Source organism: Megalops cyprinoides, chromosome 8, assembly GCF_013368585.1.
Source record: "Megalops cyprinoides isolate fMegCyp1 chromosome 8, fMegCyp1.pri, whole genome shotgun sequence".
Taxonomy (NCBI): domain Eukaryota; kingdom Metazoa; phylum Chordata; class Actinopteri; order Elopiformes; family Megalopidae; genus Megalops; species Megalops cyprinoides.
The window spans coordinates 36,240,360-36,265,901 of NC_050590.1; the positions used below are offsets into that span (position 1 = coordinate 36,240,360).

The 25,542-nt window shown below is 40.6% G+C and overlaps 2 protein-coding genes across 6 annotated transcripts in view; both read left to right on the forward strand.

Annotated features, from left to right (window-relative positions):
- The first annotated feature begins 152 nt into the window (after positions 1-152).
- Positions 153-10,647, forward strand: LOC118782489 (signal peptide peptidase-like 2A). 5 transcript variants are annotated; one of them, XM_036535875.1, is made up of 16 exons: positions 154-415; positions 862-972; positions 1,363-1,545; positions 1,903-1,992; positions 2,157-2,290; positions 2,881-3,038; positions 3,134-3,230; positions 3,745-3,846; positions 4,200-4,281; positions 4,484-4,558; positions 4,796-4,852; positions 5,170-5,269; positions 6,925-7,005; positions 7,450-7,616; positions 8,477-8,513; positions 10,521-10,634. In XM_036535875.1, exons 1-16 carry the CDS (start codon positions 365-367, stop codon positions 10,559-10,561), a joined length of 1,566 nt encoding a protein of 521 aa, XP_036391768.1. In that variant the 5' UTR covers positions 154-364; the 3' UTR covers positions 10,562-10,634. The 5 variants fall into 5 exon arrangements, with proteins under 5 accessions (XP_036391766.1, XP_036391767.1, XP_036391768.1 ...); XM_036535876.1 differs by having other exon boundaries at positions 8,480-8,513; XM_036535873.1 differs by lacking the exon at positions 10,521-10,634 and having other exon boundaries at positions 153-415; positions 8,477-9,071.
- A 3,616-nt stretch (positions 10,648-14,263) lies between these two features.
- LOC118781556 (transient receptor potential cation channel subfamily M member 7-like) overlaps positions 14,264-25,542 on the forward strand; it is a 58,240-nt gene continuing 46,961 nt past the window's right edge. The window contains exons 1-5 of the mRNA XM_036534510.1: positions 14,264-14,368; positions 17,914-17,993; positions 20,227-20,265; positions 21,389-21,587; positions 22,245-22,458. Coding sequence (XP_036390403.1) covers positions 14,366-14,368; positions 17,914-17,993; positions 20,227-20,265; positions 21,389-21,587; positions 22,245-22,458 — 535 coding nt within the window. The 5' untranslated portion in view covers positions 14,264-14,365. The remainder of the gene's footprint in view (positions 14,369-17,913; positions 17,994-20,226; positions 20,266-21,388; positions 21,588-22,244; positions 22,459-25,542) is intronic.

The window sequence follows — 25,542 nt, forward strand, 5'->3', positions numbered from 1 at the left end:
AATCACTGTTGTTATCCACTGAATTAGCAACAATGGTAATGTTACTTTTAGATTTGCTGCTGCTTCTAACTTTTCATATTTAAAATATAGCCACTGGGCTAGAACGAACTTCCTCTTAAATACAGCAGGCGGTGTAACGACTCCGGTCCGGTCAAATGAAGAATTGCTGAGTCTTAGAGCTAACGGAAGAGGAAATGAAAATGGTAAAGCTAGCTTACTAGCTAACAACCGCTAGCTGGAAACCTCTGGAGCCGAGTGGGACGAAATTGAAACTAGCTAACTAGCAGGCTGGCTGGCTAGCGAGCTAGTCAACGTGTCGCTTTGAATTTGAATAAACCACGTCTTGCTCGCTAATAATTCAGTCATGGCCAGGATATTGGCAGCTGTATTATTATGTTCAGTTTATATGTCTCAGGTAAGTTTTCCAGCTAACCGCCTAACTGTAGCTAATTTCTGGACTGTGTACACTAAGCGGCTGTTTTGATTTGGAAGTTTTAATGTGCTGTAGAGTAGCTTACAGGCTATTACTAGCGTTTCGGTCGCTAAAATGCGTTTCACCAGTATAATAATACAAAGTAAAGTTATACTTACGACGTTTTTCTAAGTGCAGCCGGGGTTGTAGTCAGTAGTTTTGACAACACTTCCTTAGCAAACTAGCTAGTTAGGACAGTAGCTTCCTCTGTGTTTATGAATACTACCTAACTGAGATAATGACTTGTTTGCTGACTTAGTTGTAACGTTACAGTATCTATGACAGTAGGCAGCTGAATTATGTCTAATTTTTATATCGCACTAATTCAGTGGTATTCAGTTCACATATTACGTATAAGGTTCACCTGTGAAAACCATTTTCGCTTTCAGGTGAAGTCTCAAGAAGCTATCTTGCATCTGTCGGATGGAACATCAGACAAGGAATATTGTGTTGCTTACAATTCTTTATGGACAAATCTTTCAGAGTCTCTCGGGGGTGCCGTAAGTCCATGATGTTTTAGACTTCAGTAGTTGCGCATGCCATTGGTTGAAATCAGATGGTAACAATATGTCAAAAAAATCTGTAAAACTCTAATGGTGTAAAATCTCTAAAACTAACTTTTACACAAGTGATGGTCTCTGTAACCAGTAAGACGTTACAATGCTTTATTCGTGAGCTTCAGGTTTATTCGTCTTTGTAATTTTATCTTTGCACTGTGGTTAAAACACAATAGTGACCAGATAACCTGTTTCTTCTGGGAAGGTTTCTGCCCCACACTTAAAGTCATTAGGTTCCACACTGTATACCACAGCATAGTTGAAAGGTTAGATTCCTGACAGCACCATTAGGGGGTCCTTTGCTGAAGTGTATGTGTGTTTGATTCTGTGCAGAATGAGTATGTGTTGGTGAACTTGATGTCCAGCGTCCTCTGTAACAGCTCAGGCCTGAGCCCTGGCACTTTGAATGGGAAAGCAGTTGTGGTGATGAGAGGGGAGTGTGAATTCATCCAGAAGGCCATCATCGCCCAGGAACTAGGAGCTGCTGCTATTCTCATCGCCAGTGAAAAACCTGTGGTAGATTTTTTCAATACCCTGTTTTTGATTCATACTCAATACCCAAATAATTGTGTTGTGGGAGTCATCTGCCAAATTGGGCCTCACATATCTTCCACTACTGCCCAGTATGGTGGAACTTTTCTGTCAGATTGAAATACTTAATTCTCATCAGTGAATGTTGTGGTTCTTACCATACTTTTGAGGTGCCATTTTATTCAAAGCTTCCATAGAAATGGAACAGGAGTTCAAAGAATCTGATTTTTGCAAACATCAAAGAGTATGCTCAGCTCTAGAGTTACCTCTGAAGTTTTCTCAGAAAGTCTGTGATGTTCAAGCCTTAAGTTGCTATATTTTTATTTTTGGTTCATTTTTAAGGTGATTCCTTCAGCGAATCAGTCAGATTACCTGAAAGTCAAGATACCCCTGGTACTGATGAGATATGAAGACATTCTGGATGCACAAGAGGTGATGTTTGTGAAGTATGTGTGTGCACTCATAGACTCTGGTACATTACAGCACAGGTGTGTTGTATGAAGGAATGGATTCCAGTCCAGCCCTGGTATATTTTAATATAACAGTTTTATATTTTTGTGAGCCATTTTGTGAGGCTTATTCTGTCTTGTTGTTAGACCTTTCCAGGGGGTATGACAGTGAGGCTGTACGCTCCTGCAGTGCCCCTCTTTGACGTCAGCATCCTTGTCATGTTGGCCATAGCTGTCTTCACTGTGGCTGCGGGAGGCTACTGGAGCGGCGCTTCTGAGAGGTAAAGGACCCATATCTTGCTTATAGTCAGTCTATAGCAAGGAGTCTTCTTTTCCTGAAGCTCTTTTTTCCTGCATCCCAATTCTGTATCATATATACAATATTAATTTAGAGCTAGTACCCTAAAAATGGGTGGCGGTATCAGTGACTTCACTTATTTTAACCAGTCATGATGTTTGCTATGAAGAGAATTCATCTATTCATGCTATTCATCGCTTTCTAGGAGCCATTGGTTCTTCCGTCTCCTATAGCAAGAAAACTATTCTGGCTCCATATTTGGTGCCAGAGGTTCCATTGTAGTCCAGCAGAAACAATGGCAGTGGAGCAGTTTTCAGGTGAAAGTAGCTGAGACTAAGTCCTACTTAGGCAAATTGCCAACATAACTAACCAGACTCTGGAAAACTACCCCTTCTGGGGTCAAACTCCAAGGAAACCTCTTTGGGCATTTTAAAAGTGAGAAAAGGTTTGTGGAATCTTTTTCAGGTGGAGTGCTCCCATTGTCATGTTTGATACTGAGGTATCAGGTTCAGTTTTATGCATTTGAAAGGCTGGGGGAGGTCACTGAGGACTAACGTGTTTGTGTCTCGCCAGGGAGAAACTGAGCACCACCCTTGCAACGGGTGGAGGAGGTGGTGGCGGGAGAGCTGACAGTGGTGACTTGGCAGTGTACTCTCCTGTCAAAGTCATTGTTTTTGTGGCATTTATGTGTGTCATGCTGGTTCTCATGTACTTCTTCTACAAGTGGCTGGGTAAGTGTTTGCCGACAGCTGGTTTGCCCTGCTGGCACAGATGCTGGTCCTTTGGAGATGTCCCGTTGACTTCTTTCATTTCACCTCTGCTGCAGTATATGTCATCATTGCCGTGTTCTGCCTTGCCTCTGCCGTGGCTTTGCACACCTGCTTAGACATCTTGTTGGAGAAGATTGGATTTGGAAACGGCAGGTATGTTAGGCCCCAGGCCCAGTTTGTATTGACAGAGAGGTACTGGAATCATCTGTGGTGTCTGAGGGAATTGCATCACCTTGAAACAAATGCAGACAAACAATTGCCTTAGAAATGCACAAAATCATTCCTTCTCTCAGGCCCTTTTGCACTTGGTTCTTAAGTCTGTAATCAGATGCATGTCTGCAGCCAAAAAACAAACAGAACACCCAAAAATGTGGTGTAAAACATTCTGTAAAAAGTGGGAGCCTGTATTTGGATGGAACGCAGTCCATTTCATTGCATTCTTTCTTGGCAGCACACTTTAACATGTGCACCACAAAGTCATGGCTGGTCACAACATTATGGCAGAGTCCATTTTCAGGCCGTTGTCAGATCTCAGCAGGGGGTTAACTGGCATGGCATGAGGAGATGTCTTCAGTTTGTACTTCCTGTCAGGACTGGATTCCTGTGCCTGTCTCAGATATGTGGTTGGTTTTAATGTTTTTTGCCTGCTTTTCTTTTCTTCTTCCAGCTTCTCCTGCCAGGGTAACACTTTCTCTGTAAGGTCGCTGTTGCTGGCTGCTGTCTGCATTACTGTGGCAGTGCTGTGGGGTGTGTACAGGAACGAGGACAGGTACACACATGGTCCCCCCGCCCACCCCCCCACCCACAGTGGCATATTTACTTAAGGGCCTCTACAGGGCTGTCTAGGAGATCTTTTAGGATACAGAAGGTGTAACAACATGCACTGTATCATTAGTGTGTTATCCAAATACTCTGCTTACTGGTTTTTCATATTGGTCCTTTCTGGGTCATTGGTTGTTTATCTGAATTTTTAAAATGTAAATCAATGGGTTTGTTCAACAGCATAAGCTCTGTTGTTACATTATGTACTTCCATTTTTTCTCATTATATGTATATATAAAATCAGAAAACTGGATAGAATATGTATAATATAGATAACAATGTAATGTCCTTTGATTTCAGATGGGTCTGGATTTTGCAAGACCTGCTGGGAATTGCATTCTGTATAAATTTCATGAAGAGCATAACTGTGTCAAACTACAAGGTAAATCTTGATAACTGTGTTATTAAGGTAACGTCATGTGGCTGACTTGTCCAGGGAGATGTCAAGCAAATAACATTCATGTCTTGGAAATATGGACCAATATTACTCCATGGTGATGTCAACACAGAATAAAATCTGCTGCAGCAGGGCCCACAGTGGCAGGGGTGACCTCTGACCCTCCCCCTCTCTGACTCCCCTACAGATCTGTGTCATCCTCCTGGGCCTCCTGCTCCTGTACGATGTCTTCTTTGTCTTTATCACCCCCTTCCTCACCCCGGTGAGTCCTCTTCGTGTTCACAAGTTGACACACTTCCATGCATACATATACTTGTGCATCTGTCAAGGTTTGTTTCAGTCGCTGGATACTTCTATTAGTCCAGCAGAAACATTCCTGAAGGAAAAACTAATTATGTTGAGATGTTCTTCTTAGGATCTTTGGTGGGGAGGTTCTGAAGGGGTTCTGATGACTGTGGGAATTAATATTCATGCTGTAATGTGATGTCATCTTCCATAGAATGGCGAGAGCATCATGGTTCAAGTTGCACTTGGTTCAGATTCCACAGGGGAAAAGGTAATTTCCTGGAAAGAACAACTTCCTATAAGGCTGTTCTGTGGGAGCAATACACACGGTAGCTCTCTTTACACGCTATTTGCTACAATTTTACTGAAAATTATCCTTTCTGTGATGGTAGAGGAGGTATCTGCTGAGGTCACAGAAAGGAAGGCCTTTTGCTGTTCTTTTCTGCCTGACAGAGTAGATACATATCTGTTAACATGCATATTCTTCCATCATGGTTTGCACAAAAGCAGTTTTGAAATGATGTAACTTTTGAATTGTTTCCTTGTTTTCATTCTGTGCAAATGGAGTGCTGGTGTGATGTTTTTTAGCTGCCTGTGGTCATGAGGGTTCCCAGGTTTTCAGTGTCCACTCTGAACCCCTGCGGGGTGCAGTTTTCCATCTTGGGATATGGAGACTTGATCGTCCCAGGTGACCTCTTATTCTTGTGCCACAGGGTCTCATTGGGACAGGGGTAGAGGTATAAGTTTAATTATAGGATAGTTATTTCTCAGTCATTCTGTTCTGGTTTGGTCCACTATGTCATGGATTAGATATTCATGGTTCAGCATTAGGGAGTTACATACCCCTGCTAAGATGAACTCTCATGCCCCTTTTCCACCAACGCATTTAGAGGGCCCGTTCGGAGCCGGTGCCTAATCTGGAACCAGTTCCTCGGGTGCCGACAGCCAAAGAACCGGCTCTCGGCCAGGAAAACTGGTTCAAGAGTGGCACCAACACTTTGCTGGTCTAGAACAAAGAACCGCTACGTCAGGGGCTGGGGGCGGGATTATCGTGACCAATAAGTCCAACTAAAACTTTGTGACTGCCATTTTTAAAAAACCAGTGCTAGTGTAGCGTCTAGTCTGCCTAAAAAGAAGAAAAATCAGAGTTTTATTTTTCAAACGTTTCGCCTTGTGGCCAGACAGCTATGTATTTCTTAGCTGTTTAGCAAGGTACTAATTTCTCACATCAATGTTACGAACGTAACGTTAATGGCTAGCTAGCTAGCTGTTGGTCAGCTAGCATTACCCAAGCAAGCATAGCTACTAATTTCTCACATCAATGTTACGTTCGATGTTCATATCATTGATGAGAGAAATTAGTAGCTATGCTTGCTTGGGTAATGTTAGCTGACCAACAGCTAGCTAGCCAGCTACTGTAACCTTGGTAACAGGAGCCAACATTAGCATGCTACTTTCTAACATTGCCATTGACTCACCTACCAATGTCACTTAAATTTTGTCTTCACAAAGGCTAACATTGCATGAAGTGTAGTGGACAAGATTGTTTTTAAAACATTGTTCTTTTCTTTTTATTGTTGTTTGTTCCCGCTAGCTTGCAGTGGTGGCTGCAAGCTAGCGAAACACTATGCTCGCGAAACACCGCAGATTGTCTGAAATTTGTGTGCTATTGCGAAAGCTACAGCATGAGATGGTTTAATTAACAAGGATGGCAATTTGAATAATTAAGTGGCAGCTAGTCTTAAAGCTTTCTCTTAAATGTGTCACATTATAGCTTTCTTGTGTTACAAAATTTAAATTACAGAACGGAGCTAAATGTAGTTAAATCGATTTAAATTACTGAGAATAAACTTTTAGGTTAGATTGAGTGGAATGAACAATAACGTTTAGAACACAGACCTCACAAAAGCTGTAATGTGTCATGAGCATTTCACGTAATTTAAATGGATAAATGCTATCCTAGAAGGTTTGCAAGTTGAAGCAACTCCGAACTGGCCCTAGCACCAGCCCAGAACTAGCGCGTAGTTCGCGTTGGTGGAAAAGGGGTACCAGTCATGGTCCAGTCACAATGGATAAAGCCATTTCCTGGTTCTTCCTGCCCTTGCACAATGGCATGTATAATGGAAAAGAACAGTGACCAGTCAGATACATCACATAAACCATAGGCATGGAGGACAGAGGGGCACATTTTAACTGTGTGACCCTCTCTACCCAGAAGTTTCTTGACATGTGATCTTACTGGTGTGTGCTAGAGAACAGCTGTGGAAGCCTTGTCATCATGCTGTGTGTGTTCCTCACCATGCTGGTTCTAAAGAAAAGCACGACCTCTTGTTGATGTTGCAGGCTTGCTGGTGTCCTACTGCCACAGATTTGATGTGTGGACCAACAGCCCCAGGAAGATCTACTACATATGCTGCACCATTGGTACAGTATGCTAGAAAGGCGTGATGTGTTACCTGGTATCCGTACTGGAGATCTCTGTGTAAAAGTTCAGATGCGACACAGATACGATGTACTTTATACAACATGTATAAAATATACCCAAGAACCATTGATCGTGCTGAAAGGCATCCTGTCAGCCTGGAACCCTGTTCTTCCAATTGATGACACAGTTGACTGGATTGCAAATTTTGCTGCACTGTAAGCTCTTCTAAGCATCTCCTACTAAGTACTTTTAGTTTGACTGTAGTTGGCTTGCTTTTCAGTCTCTGATCTTACAGGACGCAGTTTATAATGTTCCGGCACCCACGTAAACACTTGATGACACATCACAAAACTGTACAGAATTTGTCTTTTTGACTGAAGATCTGCCCTGGAGCAGACCAGGTGTTCCTTAGTGCTGTGACTTTTCTGCTCTTTTCTCGACAGCATACCTCATGGGCATGATCGTCACCTTTGCTGTCATGATCCTGTCCAGGATGGGCCAGCCTGCCCTTCTCTACCTGGTACCCTTCACCCTCCTCACCAGTGCCATTGTGGCGTACTGGAGAGGGGAGATGAGGTCATTCTGGTCTGGGACCAGGACCGGGTATCAGGTAAGAGAACAGGAAGTGATGGTGAAGTCAGGTCATATAAGGAAATGTAATAATTTATCTTAGGTGTACAAGGTCATAACTTCACTCTTATAGAGCATTATGTCACTGCAATGAAGTTATGTTCCGATAAAATGTGTGGTCATGAAAATGGATAACACTGTATGCTAATTTTAGCATATGCTTGCTCACCACACGGTCAGTTTGTTACTGACTTGGTAATGCCAATAACACTCCTAGTGCATAGCATCTTGAGCCATTCCAGACTTTCACAGAGGTAGATTAATGTGTTGGGAAGGCACATTACTCTGCCTCTAATAAAACCGGGATATCAAACTGCTACATACTGGGGGTGTGGTTTTCATCCCTACCGTCTGCTCTGCACCCACCTTCTCATTGTTCTCGCAGCTCTTGCAATAGGAATTTAATGTCTTTCCTTCGTAACCATATGAGTCTTTCTAAATAGGAATATCTGCAAAATGAATAGTAATAGTAGTCCTTTCTATTGTTGCTGTTATTATTATCAGTGGAACAATTGCATTATGACATACAGTGGTACAGCAGCCTATCAGATGTTAGTCTGAGCTGTTCAGTTAATGATACATAGATTTGTGGAGATACAGTACAGCTGTTATTTCATGATAGAGATAGCATCAGTTACTGTTCCTTTATAATCTGGATGATAATCTCACTACATTACTCACTGCAGGGTAAAGCCTGTTTAATGTCCGGTCCAACTGATTCGGACATTTGCGTTCTCACAGACAGCTCCTCCGGGTAATGTCTAGATAAGTTCAGGGTTGCAGTGCACGTCTGAAAGGGGCTATTGTCTCGCAGTGGTCATGATTCACCTTTGTTCCCAGCAGGTGTTGGATTCATCAAGGGAGCCGTTGTTGCAAGGTGTGCTTTGCCCCCCACCCCGTGTAACAGAAGTAGCTATATCTCTCCCCTCTCCATCCCCATCCCCATCCTCCATATTTCTTATAGTTCTCATACTTCACACTTTCCCAATTGATTTGCAAACCTTTCAGCATCTTTCTTGTGTAACGATACCAGCATTTCCCAAAAACAAATCATGAATGAAACAGAACTGAAAACATTTGGCACATTCTGAAAACAAGTCCTAAAATGTTCCAAGTGGCAGTCATATCAGTTGGCCAACATGTACCACTAGGTGGCAGTTTTGTCCCTAAAGGTTTATTTTTCCCCCACTGTCACCTCTTAGTCATTTTGAACAGTGAATTGCAGTGTTTAATGGGTGAGATTGAGGAGCATAAAGATGGAGATGTGTAGTGCTGAGTCTTTTCAAACGCAATGAAAGATGACTCCACAGTATCAGACATACTGTGAAAGGAAAGGAAAAGAGTGAAAAAAGTTCATCCTTCACCTTTTGTTTGACACCCATCTGACAAAATACTTTTTTTTTCCAACTGACAAAGTCCAGCATGTTGTCATAAATAGAAGTAGTTTGTGTGTGTGTGTGTGTGTCTGTATGTATGTATGTATGTCTTTAAAAAAACTACTGTGATGGGAAAGGACTGGGGTCGTATGGGCTGATAACATTGTTTTGCCCTTTTGTAAATTAAAGTGGGAACATTTTACATTAATTTGTATGTATACCAGTTTAATTGCACTTACACTCTTTTTACCAAATTAGTTAAACTTCCATTAACTATACTATGATTATTATTTATTGAGTTCAAGAAGGTACTTTAAATAATTAAGTAACAAGTATAACTACATATCCTTAAACAGTAACTAACTTGTAAGTTACAGCATAGCTGGTATAGTGCAACTTAATGTAAAATATAACCATTCAGCTTGCTCATGAAATGTCACATAAAAATGGCAGCCTTAGTTTTTTATTTGTATGATTATTTGGGGTGTAAACAAATGGATGTCTAGACAACAATGTGATCTTGCCTGATTTTATTCAGAGAATTCCATTAAGCAAGAGTCTTCTGTGCTTGGATATCAGAGGCTTCAAGTGGTGAAATAGAAAGCATAGATGAAAGCATTAACTTGAGGGAAAAGCATAAAGAATGGAAAATTAACACGGTACAAACAAAATAAGGCAAAATTACTCCACGTAGGAAGAAAAGACAATCACAGAACCCAGTGGAATCTGTTCAGAGTGCAATTGCATAGAAACACAGTGTGCTGACTTAACAACAAATACCACCCAATAACAGATTAAACATCAGGAGGTTCTGACGCTCTTCTAGTCAACCAATCAAATGACCTTCTGGTATTTTAAACCTTGAGGTAGGCCTTCAGAATTTAAACCGAAACAATATATTGTCTTAACATTTCTTTTTGAGAACAAACAGCAAGCGGAACTGTGATCGAAAGGAGTCAGATAGCCTTCATAACTAAGGCTCATGACAAGAGCTGGTGATATCACCTCTCTTGACTCCTAACTCTTTCACATTGCTAATGTGTAATATGCAATAACGTGATAACCCAATTATCACAGTGTGTCTTGCCATTTATAACATCCAGGTGAAATAGAAAAACTTGACGTGCCCTAATATTACTATGAACTACACAATGTGTCAACAGTTTGACTGCATGGCCTGCTAAGCATTATTTTATCAGGTCTCAAGGTACCCTGTAGTGAATGTAATTCAGTCAGTCACACACAGAGACACGGTAGCCTGAGTGAAAGAGCATTGAAGTAACTGAACAGTGATAATGAATATGGCTGCTCCTTAACAAAAAAATCTGCCTGCATAGATTTAGGAGTCTCAGACTGAAGAGTCTAAGAAATTTTACCTGTTTTCACATGTGCATAGACCACAAAAATATCCTGAATCTTGAACTTCTGCTGTTGTGTTGATTTGTCATTCTTCTAGTGAGATTTTCCCTTTCTCTCTCTGTGTCCTACTCTCTCTCTCTCTCTTTCAGATGGAGGATCGGAATATGACAACGCAGGAAGGAAGTGCTGAGTCTTTTAAGTAATCCAGGATGGAACTGTGGTTAATCTCATTTTGAACTTTTTATCTCCATAGCACATAAAGGTTAACTTTGCTGCAAGGGAAAATAATTTGCTATTTTGATTTTTTAACAGTTGTCTATAAATTAACTTTTAATGAACAGTTCCTTATGTGGCTTTTTGCTTGTATTGTACTCTGCCTCACTTGTAAGTTGCTTTGGATAAAAGCGTCTGCCAAATGATTAAATGTAAACTTAGTTCATTTGTGAAGACTTTGCTTATTGTTTCAGATTTCAAGCTATTGAATAGTAGTAGTTTTTTCATGAGGATCAACTCAACTGTGGTACTGAAAGCTCTTGGAGACAGAGGAGGAAATAAGGTTGTACGTGACTACATCTGATTATTGAAAGATTATGCATGTGTGTGCGTGTGAAAATTCATGTGCTGCATATGGAGAGGGGGTTGCTGAGTGACTGACATGAAAGATGAGGAAGCACTTCGTTTTGTATGTAAAAACGTTTTGAATTCTGCACAGTGGAGCAAACCAACTTGAGGCTGCTGCACTACTAAATTTTGGTGTTTTGTTGTATCATTACTTTTGAATCAAACTGACTGCTTTAATTAAAGTAACATTTTTATTCTCTGGTGGGTCTGTCTTTATTTACTTGAATTAAATGATGTGCTTTATAGAAGAATACATCTGTGCACGTATACCGGTAGGCAATATTATACACACATTATATATATATATAACACGTGTGTATAAAGCAATATTTGTATAGTTTAAATCACGAAGGAGGAATCATCTGTTATGCTGAAGAAACAATGCTGATGAGGGGCATCAGGAGATGGATGTATGCCCTGCAAGAAGCTTGTCTTTTTATTAAAAGGACCTGCTGTTGCATTACCATCACATCCTAGTGACCATATTACATTCAGTGGATATAAAAAGTCTACATACCCTTATGAAAATGCATGTTTTGAAATGTAAAGACAGAAATAATGTAAATTTCAGACTTTTTCCATCTGTGATGTGATCTTCCAACAAACAAAAATCCAGAGGAAAAACAGTTTATTAGGGAAAACAAACAAAAAAAAAAAACCACACCACCCTGATTGTATAAGTCTGCACACCCCACCCAACTAATACTTTGTGGAAGCACCTTTTGCATTTATTACAGCAGCAAGTCTTTGTGAATAAGTCTCTATTAGCTTTGCACATCTAGACTTGGGAATTTTATCCCACTCTTTGCAAAAAAAGTTCAAGTCCCTTCAAATTGTGAGGGGGATCTCCTGTGTACCGCTCTCTTTAGGTCATTCCACTGGTTTTTGATGGGACTGAGTTCTGGGCTTGAACCGGGCCATTCCAAGACTTTGATTTTCCTTTTCTAAAGCTATGCCTTGGTCAACTTGGATGTGTGCTTTGGGTCATTGTCATGTTGGAATGTGAAATTCCTCTTCATCTTCAGCTTTCTGACAGGCCAGCAGGTTTTGTGCCAAAATATCTTGATATTTGGAGATATTAACCTATCTGTCTTGACAAGAGCCCCTGACCCAACTGAAGAGAAGCAGCCCCAAAGCATGATGCTACCACCACCATGCTTCAAAGTCGGTATGGTGTTCCTTGCATTATGAACTTTATTGGCTTTGTGCCAAACATATCTTTTATGATTTAGGCCGAAAAGTTCAACCTTTGTCTCGTCAGCCCATAGCACATTTTCCCACATGGTTTGGGGTGACTGAATGAATCTTTTGGCATAATTTAGACAGGCCTGGATGTTCATTTTTGTAAGAGAGGGTTTCCGTCTTGCCGCCCTACCCCATAGCCCAGACATGTGCAGCTCCTTCAGTGTTGCTGTTGGCTTCTTAGTAGCCTCCCTGATAAGTGTTCTCCTCATCCTCTCATCAACTTTGGAGGGTCATCCTGATCTTTGCAATGTCTCTGTGGTGCCACATTTTCTCTATTTATTGATGATGGTTTTGACAGTGCTCCATGGTACATCCAGTGCCTTCGATATTCTTTTATATCCCTCTCCTGATTGGTTCTTTTCAACAATTAGCTCTCACAGTTTCTTTCGTAACTCTTTGCAGACCATGGTTCTCCCAGTAGGATGCAACCCCAAACATTAAAGCAAATCCTACAGCGACAGCTGACTTTAATCTGGGTTTAATCAGAATTACTTTCATTGATGGCAGGTGTATGCTATTTACCTACAGGCATGATTTTGACTGTGATTGGTTAACTTTGAACACAGCTAAAGCCCCCATTATGAAAGGGTGTGCAGACTTATGAAATTAGGGTGGTGTCATTTTTTTTTATTTAAAATGTTCCTAATGATTAACTATTTGTTTTTTCTCTGGATTTTTGTTTGTTGGAAGATCACATCACAGATGGAAAAAGTCTGACATTTACATTGTTGTTATTTCTGTGTTTACGTGTCAAAAACCTGCAATTTCATAAGGGTGTGTAGACCTTTTATATCCACTGTAGGCTTAACGTGGAGAGATGGTTTTCTCTTCCATAAAGAGATTCTGTGCCTTACAATGTTTTAGCGATGACCGTCACTAGGTTGCAGCAGGGTCCGTGGACAGAGGGTTTGGAAAGAGGACAAGCAGGGAATTGAATTGTCTGACAAAGCAGCAACGTTACGACGTCGTTCAAAAGCACGGACCTGTCAATAAGATCGTGATTGATTTTCCCCTCTTAAACTGCAGGACTGACAGGTAGAGGCAGTGATATTTTCTACCATTGAACAAGGTAGGCTACTTTACCTGAATTGATTCATGAAATACTCAGCACATCAAATGTTACCCATATCTACGTGCACCTACAAATCAGGAGCATTTGACGTAACGACAGGCAATACTGTTGAGCACTATTGTGAAAACAAGTCATCAGCCACCAATGAACACCATGGCAACAGCGTAGGCTACACTAGGCTACTTGAATGTCTCTGCAAGCCCGAACCGCATGAACACCCTGAACCTGATTACCGAGACAAAGTCCTTTGTTTAGGCTAATTAATCTGTGAAGTGTGTCGTCTTGCACTCCTGAAAAATAAGCCTATTATCGGTCAGTGAATTTTTGCCCGTTTCCATAGTGACATCTTACACAGGAATTACCAAGGGGAAGTAGGCTAAACCTATATTGCAAGTTTGTGTTTAATGTATAGGGCAAACGCCACACTTACTAATAACATATGCCTGCCCTCAGCTGTGTCTTTTTAAACATTTAAATGTCTCAAAATTTGTTTTCAGAAAACATTTGCATATTTTTAATGTTTTATTATTATAACCACTGGCTGTATCTGTGCGTATCGCATTCCCTACCCTGAGATAAATAGGATTAAAATATAGTCGGCTGCAAATGTTTTATGAAATCTTTAACTGTCACTATATGATATGACAGGCCTATATCCTGTGTAGTCTAATTGCTCGCTATTCGATTTAAATGTTTAATCTTAATGTTTAATTCAGTTTCGTTCTTCACCTGATGTGAAACGAAAGACGTCGAAGTTAACGACAAAGCCTATTGCGGTTAGATTGAATAGATGCTGTCCTGATTTTTTGCGCAAATCGGAACCCAAACTCCCCACCAGTACGCCATCTCTTTTGCTCCGCCCGGCCGGCTACCCGCGGTCTCAGTCGGTAGACTTGTCACGCGGCTGCAGCTCAGAGTTGCACAATTATGAAAAAGACACTTTCTGGTGGAGCAGAGGCTGATTACCTCAACGTCAACTGGGCTTCCAATCCAACGCTGCTGATAAATGGCTAAAAGCCACGGAAGCGTTTCTCCTAAGTCTGAACGGTGAAGAGAATGGTAAGACCCATGTAAGACACTTATTTCGCCGAGAGCCGACTCGATGTGTTCTCCTAAGACAAGCGATAGCTAGCTAACGTTAATGCTCTTCTAGCCTGGGGGTCGGGGTTGGGAGTCGGGGGCGGGGGACGGACGACTCTGCGCCTCCTGTCAAGGCAGTGAACATCTGTATTGCATGGTCTCATACGGACCGGACTGGAATAGGACCGCTTTTGATTTGGGCTGTGTAGTGTTACCTCTAAAAATAACGTTTCTGAAAATCATACAGTGTCGCTACAGAGGTAGCTAGCTACCTGTCTGCACAACACTTTCGCTAAAAAGGTTAAGTAAGTGCGAATCGGTTTGACTGGACCATTCAATAAGCGTTAATACTCGTGTGTTGTGATGTAGTAGGTAGTCAACAAGTCATGACGCTAACTAACAATTTGCACTAAAATAGCTAACCTAGTAGAACGCGTGCAATGGTATCAAGGGGTGGGTAAGGAATAGCTGGTCTATATTGGAATATAAGCTGTCGGTGTGCAACGTTAACGTTGTTTTGAGGATGCCTGTACTCAAAACAATGTTGATAAGCAGTCAAGCAGTTAAAATAGATTGAATCGGAAAAAATTTTGTTCTTTACATTTCCTTTCCAATTGTTCATAATCTATAAAAGAATAAGCCCAAGATAATTTGCAGCAGTTGTTCAGCATTGGCCGGAGAGAAGCCATCAGATTCTTCTGTGTCTGCATTGAGTTACTGTTCTGCGATTACTTCTGGTGGGCAATGTGCCCTGTGACCTATAAGACCGTCACATGTTAAAGCTTATTTCTGTTGTTACCCTGCTAACCTGGAATGGAGAGGCAAGTTTCGTAAGATTTAAAGCGAAATATAGAGTGAATAGATACATATATTACGTAGGCTGCACGGAGAAATAATGCTGAATAAGAAATGTTAACGGTTTGTGAATGCTGATGTGTTTCACGTTGCCCTCAGCCTAGAGTTTATGTTTGACTGCAGTGTAATTTAACGTAATTAAATATTTTAAGTGAGTTTGTTCGAAGGGAAATAGACCAGGTCGTTTGAGGATTTGGAATATCTATTGAAATGAACTATCTGTAAAAGTACATTTTACTAACTTTTTTGGAAGCCGCTTGTTGCTTTCATATAGCACGGCTCATTGCGTAATACCAGGACCCTTTTCTGAATCCGTGGTCTGATCACTTTAAAGCAGCATCTCAATCTGAGTCCTGTGAGGTCTTTTGCAGAAGCTTCCATAAAGTGCTTAGGGAAAAATACACTGTTCCGCTTGCTGCTATTATTAATAGAACCGCATTCAGGATTTCTTCTGTCTGTAAAACCAGCGGAGTGGTAATGATGTCAGAACCAGAACAAAACTGTCGAGTCCCCTTCACACCGAACTGTCTTTACTAATGATGGCATTCTGTGTTGCACGCAGTTGAACAAAGACTTGGAAACATTAAAAGACTTGGAACGTTATTGTAGTTGAAACAATTAGTCTATTTTAAACCACGGATACGATAGTGGAGACAAATATTTTCCAATGCAATGTTAATCACGTTGGCTTTTAATGTAAGTGGCTGCGTGAAAATTAATCTGTGGCAAAGTGTCTGGGTGAACATCCATCTGGGTGTCTGATAGATAGCCTTGTAAAAGGTTGATTCATTCAACAGTTTTTTTTCTAACCGTTGTTTCTGTGGGTTTAATTTTTCATTGAACATCCCAAAGTGACCCTGAGCACTCTGCGTTGTCATAGCAACAAGTGAGTTATGAATTAACAATGGCATGAAAAGGCAGACCAACAGTATTCACCTCTTTCAGTATTCACCTCTCTACTTCATCCGTCTGGAGCCAATCAGATAGCTGAACTAAAGGGGGGGGGCATTCAGTGCTGTCAGAGAATCCAGATCCATATTCAATCTAACTGCAATGTTCTGTCTTTCCACATGAGTAATGAATTAAAACAAATGTTGCTTGTTAATATTTTCTTTTACCACACTCTTTTTAAATTTATTTCAGCATTGGCAGAATTCACAATGCATTTCAAGAGCCAAAAAGAGCACAGCAAAGCATACTGCTGTTGGATTCAGTGTGACCTTTTATGTGTATGTATGCTGTGAAGGTGGCACCCACAGCATTGTTTAACCATTCTGACAATCACTCTGCCTCTCTTATTCACCCTGGTCTGCCTTATAGCTACATGATACAGTGCTCTTTATCCCTCTGGGTTGCAGGGTAGCATAGTGGTAAGGAGCAGGGTTTGTAACTGAAAGGTTGCTGGTTTGATTCCCCAGTGGGGCACTGCTGCTGTACCCTTGGGCAAGGTACTTAACCCACAGTTGCCTCAGTAAATATCCAGCTGTATAAATGGAAAACGTAAAAATTGTAACCTGTGTAAGTTGCTCTGGAAAGGAGTGTCTGGTAAGTGAATACAAAGTAAAAATGTCACTAATGTAATGTAATCCCTCTGTTTGGACCCATACAGATTAACCATCATACATTGAGGAATGGCTACAGTTTTTGGGTTGATCATTGAAGTTTTCAATCAAAAAAGTTTGTTTTCAAGTTCTACTTCCGTTTAGACTTTGAGCCTTTTTGTTGAGAGTAAAGGAATGATATAGACCCTGACTAAACAGACTAGGCCATACAGGAGATGTTGAAAGAAATCTGGTCATGTTCCTATACTCTTCCTTATTACACAAAGATGAAGAGGATAAGCTTGAGGTACATTTATGATGTAGAATGTATTTGCTTGTATTTGCTGTTTTTGAGAAAGGTTGTGTCTGCCTGCTACTATTTTAGCTCAAATATGGTTGTGAAAATATTTATACCTTTTCAGTTTGCAGTGTAATTAATATGCTTGGAAGATTGCATTGTAACAGCTTCAGAGGGATGGGTCCTTAAATTAATTTGCAAAGTTACTAACAATCACTCAGACAAGCAGCTTCATTTGTAGGCTTTGAAGCTGCTCCATGCAGTACTGTAATGTGGGTGTTGTGTAAGAAGTGTAGCCTTGTAGAATGAGAGTTTTAAATCCAAATTATTTCTCTGCCTCCCCTGTCCATAAGATTTAGCTGTAGAACAAAAATGCATAGGGGTTTGAAATTTTAATTACAAATTCTTTTTTGATTTTAAACCCTGCTCACTGCCATGGCCTTTTCTCATGAGCTGCCTCTGTCAGACCTGCAGTACGAGCGCAAAGGATTTCCTCCAATTTGCTTTCATTTGTTTGTTAAGCTGTACCCAGATCTTTTGGGATTTTTGAAGGAGCCCAGGGTTATTTGGATCCCCTTCAGTTTAATTTAGGAATCACAGGAAGTCATCCACCGATGCACTGATGCAAGCCAGCAACAAATCTAGCAAATGAGATAAAGAGATGTGGTGGGTTTTATTGTTAATCTCTTGACTGTATTGTAGTTTGATTGCCTTAACCTACATCTCATCTATTGACATAGAACAAGTAATCTGTAAAAAAAAAAAAGGCCACATTATTTTTTTATATGTAGTAAACCCATAATTCATAGTAACAGTCTTCCTTTTTACAGTCCCAGAAATCCTGGATAGAGAGCACTTTCACCAAGAGGGAATGTGTGTACATGCTTCCAGTTTCAAAAGATCCGCACAGGTGAGTCATTGCCACGAGGGTGTCAGTTAGGCAGCCAGTAATAAAAAGTGTTGTTATTGAGAACAATGAACTCTTTAAACAATAATGCTGTTGCATCAATATTTTTAGTTTCCACTTTCTCATAACGTAAGTTACAGCCTCTGGTTTTCATGTGTGATACTAGTCTATGTATGTGTGTGGATGCTCACTGCAAGGCATGTTCAGGCACCAGTCACCTGTGTGTTGAAAAAGCAGACCTCTTTATTTCCAGTACTTGTGTATTTTTACTCAATAAATTATTTACAAGCAAAATGGCTACTTAGTGAGTGGAACAGGCAGTTTTCCCAATGTCTGCCCAGTGTAATGAAACAAGTAGCAAGAATCATTAAATGGTATCAATGAAAGGATAAAGCCATGCACAGATATTAATATACTGTTGACCCTGTATTTACTGGCCACATTTTATCCAAAGATGTTAAGAACATGTTTTCTTAGTAAGGTGTAAGTGTAGAAATGTTCCACACCAGCAGGCCTGATTTGGTGTTCTGTTTAATGTGTGAAGACCTTCACATCCTGAGGAATCCTGAAGTGTAAACTTTAACCATGTGCTTTACCAGTTAGAATGAGCTGGAAAGTTTACACAACCATCTTTGTAGTTAAAATCATTTCTCAACATTGGTGGATTTAACTGAGTGGAAACATTCCAAATTCCAAATAAGTGAACACTTACATTTTTTTCTCATCTCCTAATCCAGTCACAGGTTTAGCAGTATTCAAAGAGAAAGTAACAACAGTCATAATAATTATAACAATGATAGTAATGAGTTACATTTACACAGTGCCTTTCAAGCCTCTCCAAGTGGTTTCCAGTGATAGCAAGGACGACTCCCTCAGCCATCACCAATGGGCAGCACCCTTCTGGGGGGTACACTGGTGCCAGTTTACACCAGAACACTCACCACCCTCACCACCCAATCACCCTTAAAAATGTTGGAGGGTGTGACACTTACTTTGAAATGTGGTTGCCCAGCTGGGCAAACAGTTACCAATTGCCCAAACAAGGACAATATGGTTGTCAAATTTTAATACTGTATATTTTCTCCCATGAACCCCCCACAATTGTAAATGGCTGACAAGAAAGCACTCAGCTGAATCTGTTTCAGAGAGACAGTCGGGTATAATATTTATTGTCATTCTTCATTTCAATATACATGACATGGCATACATGACATTCATTTAGCAGATGCTTTTGTCCAGAGCAACTTCTAGCACCAGAGAACAGAAATATATCAATTCATGTTAAATTAACAAGAGTGTCAGACCAGGCAGTATATGTGTGTCCAAGCTTTGAGTATTTCTCTTTGGGTTAATCACACTTTAGAAGGTATGAAATATTAACATTCAGACATCTCAAGACTATTTACTGAGCAAAATTGGAAGAAAATGAGAAATTTACCCTACAGTTAAAGCACTGTGTACTGTGCTTTCCTTGACAAAGATGATATTTGGCTATAAATACCCTCATCAATATGCGCACGCATTTCTCAAAAAATCAACGTTTGAACCAAGCTGTAAAGCAGAAATAAAACCAGGTTAGCAAGCCAAATAAAATGGGTTTGCCTGTGTTCACAATGCAGGCAAATACAGTAGATAATTCCCTGCTGCCTCACTCAGGGAGGCAGTAAACTATGGACACATTTGTTAGCAGGTGGCATTGAAATGTGTACAGGAGACCAGAGTAGTACACAGCACAGAGGCAGGCAAATCAGAAATGTGGTGGCGACTCCGATCATAGTGTCGATATGTTGATTGGCAGCAGTACTGTCAATTACAAACTCGCTAGAATAAGCAGAAGAATTTTGCACACAAGATTCATAAGGTCAAAGAATTCCAGTTTTTTTTTTTAGTATGAAAAGACAAGTTGCAGGGTTTTAAGGAGGACAGGAGATTTTACTGTCTGGTGTTCTGTAGTAGTGAGAGAAAATATTGTAAAAAAGGATTTATTTTAAGAGTTAAAAATAGTTTGGTTGCCAAGATGGGAAACCTGGCAAAATAAAATAGTTGCCAAAACATCTTGATTGCTGAATTTTGTTTCCCTGGGTAGCTGGGTAACCGTTAATGTTGCGCCCTCTCAACATCCAAACTGAGGAAGCTAAACTGGGATTTTTCCCAGGACAATGGGGGATCCCCTATTCTTTGTGATAAGTCTTTGAGGAGATGTAAGACATGAAAATGTTTTCATTTTCCTCTCCAGATGCCTCCCTGGATGCCAGATTTGCCAGCAGCTGGTGAGGTAGGTTTGGAGTGTTCCACACCCTTAATTATAGCATTTCCTAGGGACACAAGCATGAGGCCTCATTGACCTCGAAATGGAGGAAGCAAATAAGTGCCTTCAGCAGTCTGAGCCAGTCGTTTTGCAAGTCTTTCAGTTGGTTCCAGAAAATCAGTTAGTGGTGATTGACAGCTCACTTTACCTCCTTCTCTTCTGGGGTACATGAAGCTTCACTCTCCCATCAAAAAAAGTTCTCTCATAAATTTGAGGGCATGTTCTTTGCATTAGTTAAAACAGCCCCTTTTGTGATAAAGCCAGATTGTATGTATGCTATCAAATGCTCCCTGGAAGAGTGCACCTGCATCTCCCAAGTGAGTAAAGTAAGAAGTGTTAAAAAAGTTAATGGACATAACAATTATGGACATTCAGCTCAGTCAGAAAAGTTATATCATTGTCAATGCTTGTTTATTGGTTATTAGTGTCACTGAAATTTCCCTGTTTTTGGTTTTAAATAATTTTATAAACGTGGTACTGATCCAAAAATGTGAACCAACCCTCTACAGAATGCAGAAGGCATTCCAGGATTTGCATCCAAGAATACACTGCTCTGCAGAGTGTTGTCTAGATGAGGATGTAAGACGTTACCTCATGGTTCAGACATTACTGGCATAAAGCCTCATAATTTGACACCTGAAGTGAAAAAGCAGTGAAGTTATTATTTTTAAAAGGGTGTGAGAAAGCATTCCTTTTCAGAAAAGTGTGTAAACAAAAAAGAAGAACCTAACAGACCTAGTACTTTAGCAGAATTTAAAAATAAACAAAATTGGTGTCAGTAATAAAAGACAGTGGCTGTAGTGTTAAGCCTTTCTCCCATGGATGATTATCTCCTATGGAGTTGAACTGGGTGGATGTTAAGTTTGTGTTGGAGAGGTTCTGAATTGGCCTGGTGTCGTGTGCATTGGAAACATTTTGAGTCTGGCTGGTGTTTAGTTTGTGTAGAAGAGAAATCTTACCTGGTCCAGGAAAAGTTCTGACTGCCGCTGATGTGTTGAGTATTTGTGGGAGATTCTGATTTTAGTCTGTGTGTTGAGTTTGTTGTGGGAGAGGTTCTGATTGGAGGCTGTGTGTTTTATGTCCATTGCAGATGCTGCTGTGGGCGGCTGGTGAGGCAGCACACTGGCTTCACTGCCAGCTTGGCCATGAAGTACTCAGATGTGAAGCTGGGTGAGAGTGGCATGCCAGAGCTGGAGGAGTGGTCGGTGGAAAGGCACACAGAGGAACATCCCACAGATGCCTATGGCATCATCAACTTCCAGGGAGGATCACATTCCTACAGGGCCAAGGTGAAGCAGCAAACGTGCAGCCTCTGGGGTTTCACACCACTGCAGTGGTGCAAGCACACAGCTGCCTTTATTGAAGGGGAAAATGGTCTTTCTCAGTAACTGAACAGTTTAGCAAATCTTTTTTATGTTGGATATTAACCTGTCTTTTGATTTCTCTGTACAAAAATGATGACATGCGTTTGAAAGTTGTTTGTACATGCTGAGGACATACCAGGTGGGTAGATGGCTGTTGTATGTCTGCCCAAACACTTCCTGTTTTTTTGTTTTCTTTTTGTTTTTCAGAGAACCAGGTAAAAATGAGTTTTTCTGCTGTGGAGTTGACTCCGTCTGTAAGAAAGAGGGTGAAAACACTACTGAGGGTTTGTGAACCACAGAATGGGATGAGCTATAATGTGCCATCAGTGACTCACTGATTTGAATCGGTGATTGTGAACATTGAGAGTAATGTCCTTTGGTTCATTCAGTTGAGTAAGCGATTAATGGGGGAAGGTGGCTCCACCCATTATGGGGATCACAAAGCTATGCTATTCCATTGGAAAAATGACATCTTAAGGATGGTGATGAACTAAAGTCAGATGCATTGGAATATATCTCTGTTCCCTTCCTTCTGGAATGGTGTTGAAGTATACTCCCTCTCTCCTGTTCTGTTGGCCACAGTATGTGCGTCTGTCATATGATACCAGGCCAGAGATGATCCTCCGCCTCATGCTCAAAGAGTGGCAGATGGAGCTTCCGAAAATCGTTATCTCTGTTCACGGCGGTGTCCAGAACTTTGACTTCCACCCTCACCTGAAGCAGGTGGTGGGAAAGGGTCTGGTCAAGGCAGCTGTCACCACAGGGGCCTGGTTCCTAACCGGAGGGGTGAACACAGGCAAGACTGCAGTTAAACTTGGTCACAAAGTTGCTTTCAGTTGCTCAAAGTTGGTCAGCATGCTGTTTCAGGGTGAACAGGGTGGAGTTGAAGATACTTAGCAAATATCTGCTGTTACTGAAGTTTTTGTGTCTAGTAGAAAATATCAATGAAGATGCTTATGTAAATTATTTACTCTTTTGTCTTCTGAGACCACAGTATGTATTCATTGTAGATGAGTTTTGAACTTTATGGATTAAGCATGTAGTTGCACAGTGGGGCCCAGAAAAAATGTTCATTTGATATGCTTAAAAAAACTTGATATTTAAAACAAACACCCTCATTCAGTACAATTCTATCACAAAATGTATTACATATAAATTATAAAGATGTGAAACAAAGAGCACTTCTCAGTTAACAGCTCACCCGAAGATATTTAATCGAGAGCTCATCTAGAAAAAGGACCAGTATATATGGCAAGCTCCCAGTGCCAAGGCTAAGAAATGGTTATTTGTGAGATTTTAACTTGCTGTTTTTTCACTTGGTCTTTCAGCAGACATGCACTGAGCTTTATTTAGCCTGTGATCTTGCTCAGCTATTAGGGGAAAGGGCAATTAAGTAATGCAAAAGCTTAGGGCTGGGCGATATAGCCGTCACGATATCGAATAGCTATTTTTAGCACAATAACAGCTATCCCCGGTATGTGGCGTTAGGTTTCTTAGGTTTAGGTTTCCAGTGATGGGAAGAATTGTACGTGACACCGGCATTATATAGCCTATATACAGATATTCAATGGGTCAGTTTAGCTGCAGCGACACGGCTGGTGCAATCCATAATAGCTGGTAGCAGTTGCCATCACAACTGAAAGTATCTAGCACTCGTTGCCAAAACATGGATAGAAAGAGAAAACCCATGGCCGGGGGTGCAGAGAAGGTGCACCAAAAAAAAAAGGAAAAGGCTTTGCTGGCTGACGCTGCAGTGTGCTAAGATAACGGTACCATATCCAGCATCAAAGAGGAGTGAGTAGGGAGCAGGTGCTTTGTCATGCTTACATGCTATGTGCTGTGAAGTAGCTAAATGAACTAACTAAAGAACAAAATGTTTTTGTTAACCTTGGGGTGTCAATGCTAGAGTCCCGCTGCAGGTTTGTCCATTTACAAGGTTTAACTAGTCAGACTCAGTGCACAAACGTTTAGAGACGTTTACGCTAAATTTCTCTAAAGTGTTTAAAAAATGGTCATCAACTTCGATTGTAAATGGGTAAAATAAACATGTAAATTTGATAACTTTCTTCTAGACTACTCATCAATTCTTTTTCACATTATACCCTATAAGGCATATAATATTTGATAGCCAGCCCAGCAATAAAAATGATTTGTTAAATACTTACTCTACAGTCTAAACAAACAGTTTACACATTTTACACAAACATGCACTCCACTTTTCAGAAAGGAAATCACAAACAAAAACCATTGTGAATATAATATGCTTTGTGTGATATTTTGTAAATATAGTGTGCTTTGTGTGAATATGTAGTGTGATTCACTATATTCACACTGTGTGAATATAGTGTGCTCCTGTGGAGTCTGCTGGTTCTAATTTAGTTATGTGTTTTTTGCAATATTTTAAATAATTCTGATAATAAAAGCAGGCTATTAAGTCAAATTAGGTGTCAGGTGATCATTCATTAAATTAATTCAGCTTTGAATTTTTGCTTTCTGTACACAAACATGGGGAGGAAAAACTTGGAAAATTAGTTTCATCGTTTTACATATTAGCCTAACACAAACAATACAAATTAACAGATTGTGTTTTTTTGTTTTACTTAATGATTCATTGATCGACAAACATGTTGTCAGTTCAGATTTGGTGTATCAAATTGGGGCTGCATGACAGCAAATTCCCCAGCTGCCCGTGGTCATACCTGATGCAGGAGCACACCTCCAAAGTTCAGTGAAATGCTTCTGGGGCAGAAAAATATCACTTTGGTCCAGTGGCGGCTGGTGAGCTGGAAACAGTGGAAGCCTGAACACTACCTTTAAATCTAACACTGCTTTCAATCTGTTCCCCTTTATCCTCCTTGATTAACAATAAAACAAATAATTCACAGAATAATCAACACCAATTGCGTAATTAGAATAAATGATTATGCTCAAGAAAATCGCAGATTGTCTGCAGTTTGTGTGTTTGCGAAAGCTACGTGAGATTGTTTAATTAACAAGGATGGCATTTATCGATTTAATTTCGTGAAATGCTCATGACACATCACAGCTTTTGTGAGGTCTGTGTTCTAAACGTTATTCTTTGCACTCAACCTAACCTAAAAGTTTATTCTCAGTAATTTAAATCGATTTAACTAAATTTAGCTCAGTTTTGTAATTTGAATTTTGTAACACAAGAAAGCTATAATGTGACACATTTAAGACAAAGCTTTGGGATTAGTGGCCACTTAATTATTATATATAATTATTATGCCACAAATTGCCATCCTTGTTAAACAATCTCATGCTGTAGCTTTTGCAACAGCACACAAATTTCAGACAATCTGCGGTGTTTCGCGAGTATAATCATTTATTCTAATTACGCAATTGGTGTTGATTATTCTGTGAATTTGTCAGTGCTCCCGCCCCCTAGCCGTTGTGTTTTTGTTTTTCCCGATCCATGTGCTTTTGTTTTCCTTGTGTTTTAGCCCTGCCCTGCTCCCCGCCCGGTTCTCCACACATCTGGTTGCTCATCGCCTTCACCTGCCTGCCTGCACACCTGCTTCCCATCCCCTTGTCAGCCCTGCCCTATATCTGCCCTGCGTTTCCCTGTCCTGTTGCTAGTTCGTAGCAGTTCATTCCTGACTGTCTTCGTCCCCGCAATTTTTCCTGTTAGGTGCTTTATTCCGCTTTCGACCTGCCCGTTTTTCTACCTGTTTTTTTGCCTGCCGCTCTGTACTGTTCGCCCGATCTCTCTGCCTGCCGGTTGTTCGACCCTGCCTGTTCCGGTTTACCCTCTCCTGGATTTTCCCTCGGACTGCCTCTCTGGTTTTCGACCCTGCCTGTATACTGTTTACGATCTGCTCATCGGATTACATCTGCCCGGAAATCTACGCACTGTGGT